The 12,927-nt window shown below is 39.5% G+C and overlaps 1 protein-coding gene across 3 annotated transcripts in view; it reads left to right on the forward strand.

The window, feature by feature from the left end:
• Nucleotides 1-12,927, forward strand: part of NINL (ninein like) — an 84,834-nt gene that overhangs the window by 27,722 nt on the left and 44,185 nt on the right. For 2 of the 3 annotated variants that reach the window (XM_060248722.1, XM_060248740.1), the window contains exons 2-5: nucleotides 2,069-2,270; nucleotides 5,717-5,813; nucleotides 7,130-7,305; nucleotides 7,869-7,935. In XM_060248722.1, the coding sequence (XP_060104705.1) occupies nucleotides 2,091-2,270; nucleotides 5,717-5,813; nucleotides 7,130-7,305; nucleotides 7,869-7,935 (520 nt within the window). In that variant the 5' untranslated portion in view covers nucleotides 2,069-2,090. Of the gene's footprint in view, nucleotides 1-1,482; nucleotides 1,535-2,068; nucleotides 2,271-5,716; nucleotides 5,814-7,129; nucleotides 7,306-7,868; nucleotides 7,936-12,927 lie in introns of all 3 variants that reach the window. The other variant, XM_060248730.1, reaches the window with a different exon arrangement.

Below are 12,927 nucleotides of genomic sequence, written 5' to 3' on the forward strand. Positions count from 1 at the left end.
GGTGTTTGCATAGTAAAGAGTACACTAGAACCTTTCATTTCCTGTGTTAATCTGAAGATGTTGGTGGAAATACTGCAGATGGTTACATTCAGCAGCTCCTGTGAGTAAATTGCCCTGGTGAGATCACAAAAGAGTGTGCTTGCAAATTGCATTTATTTTGGCTGCTTTGTGAGTGTGTGTGGGTTCACTTTCATTGTGTGGAAGCGCAGCCAGCTGCTGGAGGATGAGGAAATGAAAACTGCATCCAGGGGAACTGCACTGCTATATTTTATTTATTTTAGGGAATGAGAAGGTCTCCTGGCTCCACCTCCAAAGTCTCTAGGTATTTTGTGAATTGGACCTGGCAACCCTATTTGTTCCATACCGTGTTTATCTTGGTTGGATGAAATTTCTTCACAGCTCATTCACAGCTTCACATTTCTTCACAGCTCATTCATTTTAAAACTGACAGCAGTGTGCTTTTTCTAGTAAATGTGGGCAGAAGATGAACTGAAATCCATCAGTGGTACGGTATCAGTTAATTTCTGGCAGGCTACCTAGTATGTGAGGGTGGTTGAATTTCAAAGATTACTGGATTATATAGACCTTGGTATGATTCAGCAAGTACTATTTATGTTCTTTTACAGTTTATGCTCCAGATCACTTGACTCACTAAAGAGTTTTAGTAATAATGATGCAACTCCACAAGATTCTAACAAGGAAGTCTTGCTAAACAGAGGTGGGCTGACTTCAGTTGTTGCTTTTTAAAGGGCTGATTTCTCCCTTAGAGTGCATTTTAACTTGTGTGCAAATAAGTACTTATCTTGTGCTCATTTTTGGTAGTGCACACTATTTAAAAGAACCCATGGCTGCTTTTCTCTGTTCTGTTAGTCAGAATTGGGTTCTTTAGCTATTAGTTTATGTACATAAAACAAAACCCTTAACTTTGTCATGTCTGAAACTGCCCTTAGTTATGATTGAAAAGGCTCAGAGCATTGTAGTTTCTAGAACCATGCACAATAAATGTTAAACTGTAGAAATGTTGTATGTAAGGTTCATAAAGAAAAACAAGTGGTGGAACAAAAAGGAAAATTGGACTGTGCTACCATTTCTGTGATCTGAAATGGGCACTGGGAATCTGATTCTTTCCTCTGAGGAACAACATTTTCTGAGAAAGACCAACCTGGCCAGAGAAAGAACAGGAAGCTTGCTCATGGCAGAAAGAACACTCTATTTAAGTGCAGATGCCCGTATATCTGCAGTCCCTGGGCAGAGACAGTCTGGCTTCTTCCACAGGCTCATTACAGGATGAATTTTTAAAAGTTGATTGTGTAAGCCATCTTGAGAATTATATGATTGATAGGCAGGGCATGGATCTTTCAAATACATACATTGAAGGGGGTTTTTTCCCTCATTTCACTGTTCATGAAAAATTAATGGATGTAATCATTGGTGTTGAAAAGAATAAATTGGGTTTATTCTTGAAATAATTATTGATTACAGATAGAGCCAAGGCTGAGAGGCTTGCCTTAAGTGGAGAAAATTCACAACTGAGGTGAGATATGAACCAATGATTTTCTGGTTCATGCTTGTTATCACTATGCTATAGCAGCTATTTGTCTTTGACTTTAGGAGAACTCTTACATTAACACCACATTTTAAGGAATGCTGTTATTTTTAGAAATATCTCATTCAGAGAGAGAATAGATGTGTATGGGAGCTGATCGTGTTGAAAATAGGGTTGAAGTAGATTAAATTTGAAAGAGCATTAGGGCAGAAGATTTTTATAAAGGTTATTTTTAATGCAAATACTTTATGAAACTGCAGATGGCAAGCCCAGTTCCTCTTTTAATCTCTGATGCAGAAGGGAATACTTCTGAGATGCTTGCTATGCTGCAGGGCACACCATTGGTCACCATTGATCCATTGGAAACAAGTGTGGTTTTTGTTTCAAAATTGAGGTTTTTATGCATGTACAAATTAATTGACAATGTGGCCCCCAGTGCAGTGAGCTTTGGGTTGCACTCATGCAGTCAGGCATAATTATGTGACAGCCTTATCTGGATGATGTCTTTTCCCCTTCTCTTAGGCTGAGTTCTGTATAATATGGGATGGAAGAGGAAGAGAACAAATATGAGTCCCAACTCAAGGATATGTATAACAGCTGTGATACCACAGGCACTGGGTATTTGGATAAAGAGGAGCTGACAGAGCTGTGTCATAAACTGCATCTGGAGAGACAGCTACCCTTGCTCTTGGAAACACTCTTAGGAAATAACCACTTGACTAGAGTAAGTAGCATCAATGCTTCTGCACATGAATGCTGGGAGAAATATTTCTGTAAATCATTGTAACGCCATCTTCCTCCCCTTCCATTCATGAAATAGTTCAGCAGCCCCTCCTCATCCTCCCTTTAGCTCTGTCAAACATTCAGATATTTTGAACCAAATCAGTTGACACTTTTGAATTGTCAGTTGTTAATGCATAATTCAGAAATCAGTGCAAGCAACTTAAATTTAATCTGTCTAATATTCCCAGCATCTCTGGGTGTTTTTTTTAAAGGCAGTTATTTGGGCAAAGTTAAAATGGTGGGATATTGTCAACTGTGAAATCTTGCTTGCCTTCAGATGACTTCTGTTTTGAATTACCGCAGTCTATCCTGCTTGTTTTGAAAGCAAGAATTATAAATTGTTTGAATGGGTATTAGAAGACAGGTTTGAATGTTTGTGGGATGTACTACAAACAAATTTTGTTAAAATACAACTTTCCTTCATATTCTAACTTGTTACAGTAAGACCCCTCCCCACTTTTTATTTGAAGAGAAAACAAAATGGCATTGCACAGAGATCCTGTCAATCATAGATATAATAAAAACCTTACAGGTGGCTTGATCCTCAATTTTTATTGGAAGTTGTGTCTACCACAGGAGTGGCCTTGCGCTCTGTCTGTCACCACTCCTCCTGTCATTAGGTAGCCTTGCTATGACCCTCCTACTGCCAGCCCTGTCAGGCCAGAACCCCATCAGAGGGCCACTGACCTTTGAAAGAGACAGTTCTCTGCTGACAGGTTCTCTTGGAGCCTTAATGATTTCTCCTGCCTCTCCTCAGTCCATCTCTTCCCCCCCCCAAAAAAAACCCCACTGCCACCGTTTTGCTGCCTCCAACTAACACTCCCCATCAAAGTTGCACTCACCCTCTACCGTTCAAGGGGTGGGGGGAGTTCAGCCGCAGCCATCACAAGGGGAGGGGGAGTTCAGCCGCAGCAGAATCAGACTATATACTGACTCTGTATCACCTTTCCACGTGCAAATAGTATAGGGTTGCCAAGTCCAATTCAAGAAATATCTGGGGACTTTGGGGGTGGAGCCAGGAGACTTTGGAGGTGGAGCCAGGAGACATTGGGGGTGGAGCCAAGAGCAAGGGTGTGACAAGCATAATTGAACTCCAAGGGCGTTCTGGCCATCACATTTAAAGGGACTGCACATCTTTTTAAATGCCTTCCTTCCATAGGAAATAATGCTGGATAGGGGCACCTTCTTTTGGGGCTCATAGAATTGGATCCCCCGGTCCAATCTTTTTGAAACTTGGGAGGTATTTTGGGGAGAGGCACTAGATGCTATACTGAAAATTTGGTGCCTCTATCTAAAAAAAAAAACAGCCCCCCCAGAGCCCCCGATACCCGCAGATCAATTCCCCATCATTCCCTATGGGAATTGTTCATGGAGGTGCATGATGGCTGTGGGGGCAGGGCTTCCCCCGCCGGCCAGCTGGCTAGGAGAGGGGGGAAGCCTGTAAAACTGGGGGATCCCCCTCTGGGACCTGGGGATTGGGAAGCCTAAAATAGTATTAACTCTTTCTAATCAGATTAGACTACAGTGGGCTGCTTGCTTTAAGAGGCAGGAAGCCATTTGAAGGCTCCCTTTCGCGCCCCCCTGCCATTTGCAAGTGGGAGGGGGTGAAAGGCAGGCTTCTAATGACTGCCTGCCTGCCTGTCATTTCTCAGTCTCTCCGTCTTCCTTCTCCTTCCTTTCCCTTTATTTTATTTCTTTCTCCCGAACTTTAACATAACTCTCACTTCATTCATTCCTCTCATTCTGTCTTTGGCTTTTTCTTTCATTCTGTCTATCTTCCTTCTTCTTTTTATTTCTCTCGCAAGGCCTTATTTTGGGCAGAAGCTAACAGGAGTGGAGTTCCAGAGCCTCTAAATTTTATTGCACTCTTTCTTTCTTAACCCCCACCTCTCAGTACTTGCTTCTGAGCTCCATTGTTCAAACCCCCTGTGAGAATTTTGCTGAACTCTTAAGGTTTGACAACCTTTCTAATATTTTCCCACACAAAAAATGGGGAAATCACCAAAACATATGAAGGAGACAGATGGAAATCTTCATCATGCTACCGTGGCCACATAGGAGAAAGTAATTTTAAAAGTATGGTGGGAGTAAGATGACAATTATAATTCAAGAAACATGTTAAAGTAGATGCTTTAAGATGTTTAATTTAGTACACCTTCTGGTATAATTTAGTACACCTTCTGGTGATGTCAGGGGGGTGTAGCATATGCAAAGAGTTATGCAAATAACTTGTGCTAATGAGCTCTGGAACCTCTCCTTCTACAAAATTACCCCTGCTCTCACTGCTTCCCCTCACATTTTTCTACCTCCCTTCTGTTCTTTCTCTCATTCTTTCTTTGTAGGTCTGTCTTTCTGTCTTTTTATTTCATTCTGGCTGTGATCACACTAAATAATGCACTTTCATTTAGGGTTGCCAGGTCCAATTCAAGAAATATCTAGTGACTTTGGCCATGGAGCCAGGAGATTTTGGAGGTGGAGCCAGAAGGCATTGGAAATAATGTGCTCAGTAGATTTGGAGCAAAGCTGAATGGAGAAAGAGCCTTTATCTCATTCTTTTCTCCCTATCTTTTCCATACCATTCTTTCTCTGTCTCACCATTTCATTCTGTTTGTCTGTCTTCCTTCCTGCCAACTACACATTCATCACACCCCTCCTGAATATTATGTCTAGGTCCTATTGTATTTCTTCCTGCAATGGGTTTTACTGCTAGTTTAATTAATATTTAGTGAGAAGAAATGAACTGATTCCACCATTGCAGTTCTGCATTTACAGTAATTATGCTGAGGTTCTAAAAGATATAAGGAAGACTTCATTGTGCTTCAGTTATTGGAGGCTAAAGTTACTGCTGTGTTCCACATCCTTCTTAATGGGGGAGAGGACAAAGAGGCTTCCCTTACCTATCCTCAGAAGATCTTTTTTTGAAACCAGGTGTCTGAGGCTGTGTACATATGTACTTGCCATAATCCCCAAAAGCCAATGAGTATCTAACCAGTTCCCATCAAGTGAATGAAATTGGTCCTTACGAGATCTCACTACATATTAGCAAAATATTGAGAACCTGACTTGGATCTCCAGGCAGCACATATAATTTTAACTGGATTGGATGAGTTCTAATACACACCAGCTATTCTCCTTTCTCTGTTGCCTTCCATTTTTCACTCACAAGAAGTGTAAATGGGCTCTTCCATGTTTCCTACTTACGGTAATTTTCTAAGTATTTTTGGAGTGACAGACTGAAAGGGGGATTCTGCCAGGGGATGTGGCATCATCCTGTTTCCTGTCTGCCCATTTTAGTTTTTCCTGCAGGAAGGAAAAGGATAGCTGAGGTTTCATCCCACACTGAAACAAACTTGTTATGGTACTTTTCACTGCCTATCATCCTCCCAGGTTAACTTTGAAGAATTTAAGGAAGGCTTTGTGACCATATTGTCTTCAAGCATCGATCTTGGTGTTTCTGATGATGAGAGCAGCTACCTGGAGCCAGGTAGGTTTTTTAAAGGGTGAGGTGGTAGAAGTTACTTTGTTGGGTTGCCTGTTTAAGACCTTTAATTAAGATGTGGGTTGACCACTAAGCTAAAAATGTTATGGAATGGGGCCACTGTTCAACTGGTGCTTCAATGTGAAATTGTCAATATTTACCTGCCCTTCCCTTCCCATTTAGGAATATCACTGCTGTTCCTTCAGATGGCCCATGGCAGCCATGTTCCCACATGCAAAGCAATCTGGAATGTTGGGTGATCTTTCCAGTACTATCTCGGCCTTGTATAGATAGGTGCACAATTTATGTTAAGTGAATAAAACAATCTGATAAGGATTGGTGGCATGCCCTGTCAAAATGGCATTAATATCAAAATGCCCCCCTTTTTTTACTTAAGAGGCAGTGGGCTTGAATGTTTGACCAAGACACAGAGGAGAGAACTTCCCTGGGTTACTTGGAGGTAGTATGGGACAAAAAATGTAACAGATAGAATGGGTACTCCTTTGTTGTGCCTTCTGTAGCTCCTGCTCTAGTGCAGGAGATATCAGAGAAGAATGTTAGGGTATCTTGGAAAAACCAAGGAAGATGCAGCATAGGAATCAACCTAATGTCATTGCCAGCACTAAGTCTTGAGTATCCTGTGATAGCAATGTGGGGGGGGGGGGTGAGGAGAAGTCGTGCCATGTACATACGTGCTATTTTCTGTAACTTTTATTGTTCCTTTTCCCCTGAGGAGAGTAGGGTGGTATGCAGTTCCCCCCTCCATTTTGCCTTAACTTCAAGGTAGGTTAGGCTAGGCTGAAAGTGATTAGCCCTGCCAAACTTCATGGCTGGATGGGAATTTGAGCCTAGCTCTCCCCACTCCTAGTCTTCTACATTAATTGCTTTGCCACACTGGTTCCCAGTGGATTTCCTCGTACTGTGAACCAGATTGCACCACACTTAGTGGTCTTGCAACTTAGAAGTTAGCTAAGATTATTAAATGGTGGGTCCAGGCTTATCAGTTGATTGTGGATGGCATGTTGGGCTGATGACTGAAGGTCTTTGAGGTCATCGGGATCAGATGCTGATATGATACAAGAAACTATTGACCTTCAATTAAATAAGATTAATGTAAAAATACTATGCAGGTTCTGAAGTTCTCTTTGTATGTTAACTTTGATATAAAAATAAGCAGTATAGATAGCCCTTGATTTATTCATGGTTTAAGATAGCTTGTTAGCTGGTTAAAAACAACAACAGAATGCACTGGGAATGGGAAGAGAGAAACAACATAACATGTTCAATCCCTGTATCAATTGTAGAAACTTTTTTAAACTTAGCTGTTCCAGAAGAAGTGAAGCCCAAGTATATCAATGGAGCCAAGTGCTATGGCCGCCGAACAAGACCGGAATTCCAGGGCACCAAGTTGGAACCCTCCAAGTATTTACAAAAACAGCAAGCAAAAGCAAATATTAGAAGCCAGTTGAGACGCTCAGCATCCTTGGAGAGTGTGGAGGTAAGTCTGACTCATCCACCAACTATTCACCAACTGTCTAAGTTTTACTGAACCTCTTTGGCTTTTACCAAGTGTCATTTTTAACAAGAGGGGGGGAGGGAACTTAAGCTGTGTGGAAAGGCAGGGTAGAAACTTAATTTTAAAAAGTTCAGTGGCTTGGAAGAGCAGCCTGTTTAAATATCTGGGGCTCTTCTAACCATTCCAGTCTTTACTGGTTAAGCTTGAAATTATAGAAGCTTAGTCAGCATTGAGTAGCCCATTTTCAGAGTTTCAAATTCAGCTGCTTAATCCTGCTTCTAAGTGAGTGTCATAAAGTGGTAATGAATCCAGTTATATAATTTTGAAAATCTTATTTAACAAAAAAAGTATAGTAATAAATAATCAAAACCTGTTTGTCGGAAACATTAATTGACTATAAAGTTCTTTCTAGGCAGGTGGTGGGGAGAAATGTGGGAACTTAGCAGCTTTCCACCTTTGCTTTGGTCCAAATGTTTTTTTTTCCATTTTCCCTGAAAGCTATACTTTGTACCCTGGATAAAAAAACTCAATCCTTCACTTTGCAGAGTCTTAAATCAGATGAAGATGCTGAAAGCACTAAAGAACCACTGCGTGAGCTGTTTGAAAGTCAAGGTAAGAAAAATTCAAATTTATTTTAGACAAATATTTGGACAGAACTCTTATTTTAAAGAGTCCTTTAAAACAAAAACCAAGTGAACTGCTTGAGTTGCAGAAGCTCAGTGGACTTTCTCAGGATGCAGAAGCTTCAGGCCTTTCTCCTGTGGTCCTGATAATGGGCCAGTCCTTACTGCTGGGAATGTAGCTCCTCCCCTTTAAGGACTGGGCTGGCTTAAACTTGATCAGTGGTAGAGCATCTTCTTGGTAAGCAGAAGGTCCCAGGTTCAATCTCTGGCATCTCCAACTAAAAAGGCAAGTAGGCGTGAAAAACCTCAGCTTGAGACCCTGGAGAGCTGCTGCCAGTCTGAGTAGACAATACTGACTTTGATGGACCGAGGGTCTAATTCAGTATAAGGCAGCTTCATGTGTTCATATGTTCAAGGCAGCTTCATACTTCCATTATGTGGTCATGTGATGAGAATGGAAGGTGAACCTTAGCATATCGATAGTTCTCTGATACTTAAACTTATAAAATTGAAGCCATTCTCTTTCCTTAAATTGGGTATGGGATCTGGGCTTAAATTACAGCCTGAGGAACTGGGTAGCTTATTGTGTTTGAAAATTGCATAATGTGAAGATAGAGAGGAGAGGTAAAGCTGTCTTCTGAATAACTGCTTCTCCGAGTAGATAGTCTGGGTCTACACCCAAAAAGACTGGTTTCCCATCAGATCCCCCAACTAGCTTATCTGGCTGTCATACTTGCTGAGCTAATTCTAGAGATGAGCAACATCAGTCCTTGTAATTATCTCCCCCCCTTTCTTTCCTGTTTTTAGTTAAAGCTGCCTGGAGGTAATGAGGTTTAGCAGCCAAAACCCTGAGACTGGGGTGAGTAGGCAGAAGGGGCCTGTTCCTGTAGTGGTGGACTTCCTCATACCTAGGGTTCTTTCCCACAGTCCTTCCCCTCCCAAAGTGAGGAGAAGGCTTGATGCATCACCTGGAGAGCTGACTCTCCCAGGTCTAGCCTCTCTTCCCCATCCCTAGGTAGGAGGGAAGCTTGGCTTTAGTGACTCACTTTTTTTTTTTTGTGTTCAAAAACTTTTTTTATTGAATTTAATAAACATACAAATAAAGCAATCAATGACTGTATCTGCAATCATTCTTTGTGTATAAGTATAGCATACCAACAGAAAACAAAATATAAATATATATACAAAATACAAACAAAACAAAACATACATACATTCACACACACATACATAATTGGCAGCTGAATTAAAAAATAAGTACTCTGTCCATATATTAATTACATCAAATTAATAATGTCATAATATCTACCAGGTATACATGTACGCATCTGATCTACAGGACCAAAAGAAAATTTAAGAAATGGAAGCCACTTGTACATCAGAGATTCGTTACTTTCTGAATTGTTTATATTGCATAAACTACCTGCTATCTTGTCCATAGCATAGACCTCCCAGATTTTAGCATACCAGGTTTTAACTGGAGGAATATTGGGAGATTTCCAAAATTGGGCTAACACCATTTTAGCAGCAGCTAGTAAAAGGGATATCAGGGATTTATTGAGAGAAGTAATAGAAAAATCTTTCCAACAGTCAAGCAAAATGAGTTCCAATCTTAAGGGTAAACTATAGCCCGTGATATCCTTGATTTTCGCCACAATTACTGCCCAAAACGACTGCACCCTCGGGCAAGACCACCAGCAGTGTATAAATGTGCCCACCTCTCCACAATTTTTCCAACATTTGGAGGATTGATTTATCGCCATATGGCTTAATCTCTGAGGTGTTAAATACCACCGAAACAAATTTTTTTGAGTTTGTAATTGTATATTCAATGATTTTGAAACAAACGAAGGAGATGACCAGATTTGTTGCCAAACATCCTCCTGAAAATTAATTGAACTATTCCTTTGCCAAATTTCTTGATAGGATAACAAATCAACAGCATCAATGTCTAGCAAACCCTTAAAAATAAATGAAATCAGTCCCTTCCGCTTTAAAAAAGGAGAATATAGCAAGTGTTCAAAGAAAGTAAGAGGTCGATTGAAATTGTATTTCTTTAAGAGTGATGTCACCAAGTTGTTAGTTTGCAAGTATTCAAACCATGGGATTTTTGTCCCACCAGTTTTCTCTTCCAAAGATTTTTTGTCGAGCATTTTTCCATTGGACAAAATATCCACAAACCTATAAAGGTTATATTTTTTCCAAATTGGAAAAGACTTGTAAAAAAAACCCGGTTGAAACCAAGAAACATCCACAAAATGAGATAGTGGAGATATTGGAGGGGCTAAAGAGAGGCAACGTTTGTCCCAAATCTGAAAAATAGCTTTAAGAAAAAGGTTGGAGGAGATAATAGGAGGTCTATTCTTCGGAAATTCCCATAATATAGAGTGAAACGATTTGTTATTTAGATAGGTATCTTCTAGGGCCTTCCAACTTGAATTCAAGTCAGCATCATGGTATCTAATAAGGCCACCTAAAATGGCAGCTTCATAAAATTTATGCAGATCCGGAAGAGCCAGACCCCCTGAGGATTTAGAACGAATAAGAGTTGCATACCCTATTCTAGACAAGGCCTTGTTCCAAATATATCTTAAGAACGAACGACGCCAACCCTCAAATAAATCATCAGGAATAAGAATAGGAATGGTTCGAAATAAAAACAGAAATTTGGGGAAAATAAAAGATTTAATAATCTGAATTTTTTCATTCCAGGGAATGCGTGAAGAATTTTTATTCTTTTGCAGGGTAAGAATGTCCTTAATCAATAAATGATGATTAAAAATATCTCCCAATTTCAAAGGTATATTGATCCCCAAATATGTCCAATATCTATCAATTTTTTTAAAGTGATAATTAGAGTAGATGGAGTCTTGGAGAGCATCCGAAATTGTGATGGGATAAAAAATGGTTTTGGATGGGTTTACTCGAAGGCCTGATATAGAAGAAAATACAGATAATAAATCAAAGACAGCCGGTAAAGAAGACTTAGGTTTTGTAACAAAAAGCACTAGGTCATCTGCAAACAAAGACACCTTAATTTGTTTCTTTCTAATAGGGATACCAGCGATAATATTGGTATCACGGATAGCATTAGCAAGAGGCTCTATTGCGATCGCAAAAAGCAGAGGAGACAATGGGCAACCTTGCCTCGTCCCTCTGAAAAGATTAAATTCTTCAGAATCCAAATTATTAATAGAAAGAATAGCAGAAGGCGATTTATATAAAGAATGGATTATCTTCAGAAAATGCGGGCCAAAGTTCATTTTCTGCAGTAAGGTTGTAAGATAAGGAACTTCAACGGAGTCAAAGGCTTTTTCAAAATCAATAGACAAGATAAAAGAAGACTCAATATTAAATTTCCGGCAGTATTGAATAACATCAAGTACCATACTAGTATTGTCCGTTAACTCACGGTGTGGGATAAAGCCCGATTGGTCAGGATGAATGTAGTTCCCTATAAAGGTATTAAGCCTAGCCACCAGAGCTGCTGTAAAAATCTTATAATCACAATTAAGGAGCGATATCGGCCTGTATGAACTAGGGTCTAGTAAGTCTTTGTCCTTCTTTGGAAGAAGTATGATTTTTGCCTGTGACCAAGTAACAGGGAAAGAACCAGACTGTACAAACTGATTACAGGCGTCTGCCAAGATGGGAGCCAACAAAATGTTAAAAAATTTATAAAATTCTGGTATAAAGCCATCTCGGCCTGGAGATTTATTGGATTTCATAGACTTGATAGTCTCCTGTATTTCAAGTGCAGTAAAAGGTTTGTCCAAAAAGGATTTAACCTCAGGAGAGACAGGCTTAATAACTGAGTGAGTGTCTAAGAAAGATGAAATAAGGTCTGCTGATGGATGCTGGGAGGAATATAGAGATGAATAGTACTTTTTAAACACTCCTACAATATCCTTAGTGGAATGTTTCAAGGTACCAGATTTAGAACGAATGGAAGAAATAGCCATTGAGGATACTCTCTTTTTAACCTTCCATGATAGGAGTTTAAGAGATTGAGGAGTTCGAAACCAATATTTTTGTTTTATAAAAGCCATTTGTTTTTGAATCTTGGAGACGTCAAGAGATTCTAATTTTTTTCTTTCTATAAGAAGTTTTGAATAAGTTTTTTTGCTACCAAATTTTTTAAATTTCTCTTCCAATTTGGTAATGTTGGCAACCAAATCAGATCTAATTTTTTCTTTTTCTTTTTTATACGAAGAGGCAATAGCCATAAATCTGCCACGAATTACAGCTTTAAAAGAATCCCAAACTATATGCTGGGGTACTCCACACTCCATATTGAATTGAAAAAATTCTTTAATGTCTTTTTCAATGGAATCTGTAACCGATTTCATAGACAGAAGTTTACTATCCAATCTCCAATTAAAAGAAAAAGATCTGTCAGTAACGCCTGACATATACCCTTCCAACCATGCATGATCAGACCAAATCATTGGGCCAATTTCTACTTTAGAAAAAAGATTAGAAATAGAATCTGAAACTAAAAGAAAATCTATTCTGGAATAAGTTTGATGACGAGAAGAAAAAAAGGTATAATCTCTTTCTTTTGGATGTCTGCTTCTCCAAATGTCTGACAGATTATAGGATTGAAAAACTTGAGCTAAATCATTTTGGCCATTCAAATCTTTTGAGACCGTTTATTGGCAGATATAGGTAGCAGGCTTTTTTGAGATCTATCTAAAGAAGGATTAACAACATAGTTGAGATCTCCTCCCAAGATAATGGGCCCTGTATGAAAGGTTTGAAGTTGTGACAACGTATCTTTAATAAATGCAATTTGCCCATCATTTGGAGCATACACCGATGCCAGAGTATAAGGGCTACCATTAAAGACCCCATTGATAAAAATATACCGACCCCTAGGGTCAATTGAGGAATTTTCAAAAGTGAATTGGACTGATTTACCTATTAGGATGGCCACACCTCTTGCTTTGGAAGACCCATAAGCTTGAAATTGATGAGCAAA

The sequence above is a fragment of the Heteronotia binoei genome, chromosome 1 (genome assembly GCF_032191835.1).
Source record: "Heteronotia binoei isolate CCM8104 ecotype False Entrance Well chromosome 1, APGP_CSIRO_Hbin_v1, whole genome shotgun sequence".
NCBI lineage: Eukaryota > Metazoa > Chordata > Lepidosauria > Squamata > Gekkonidae > Heteronotia > Heteronotia binoei.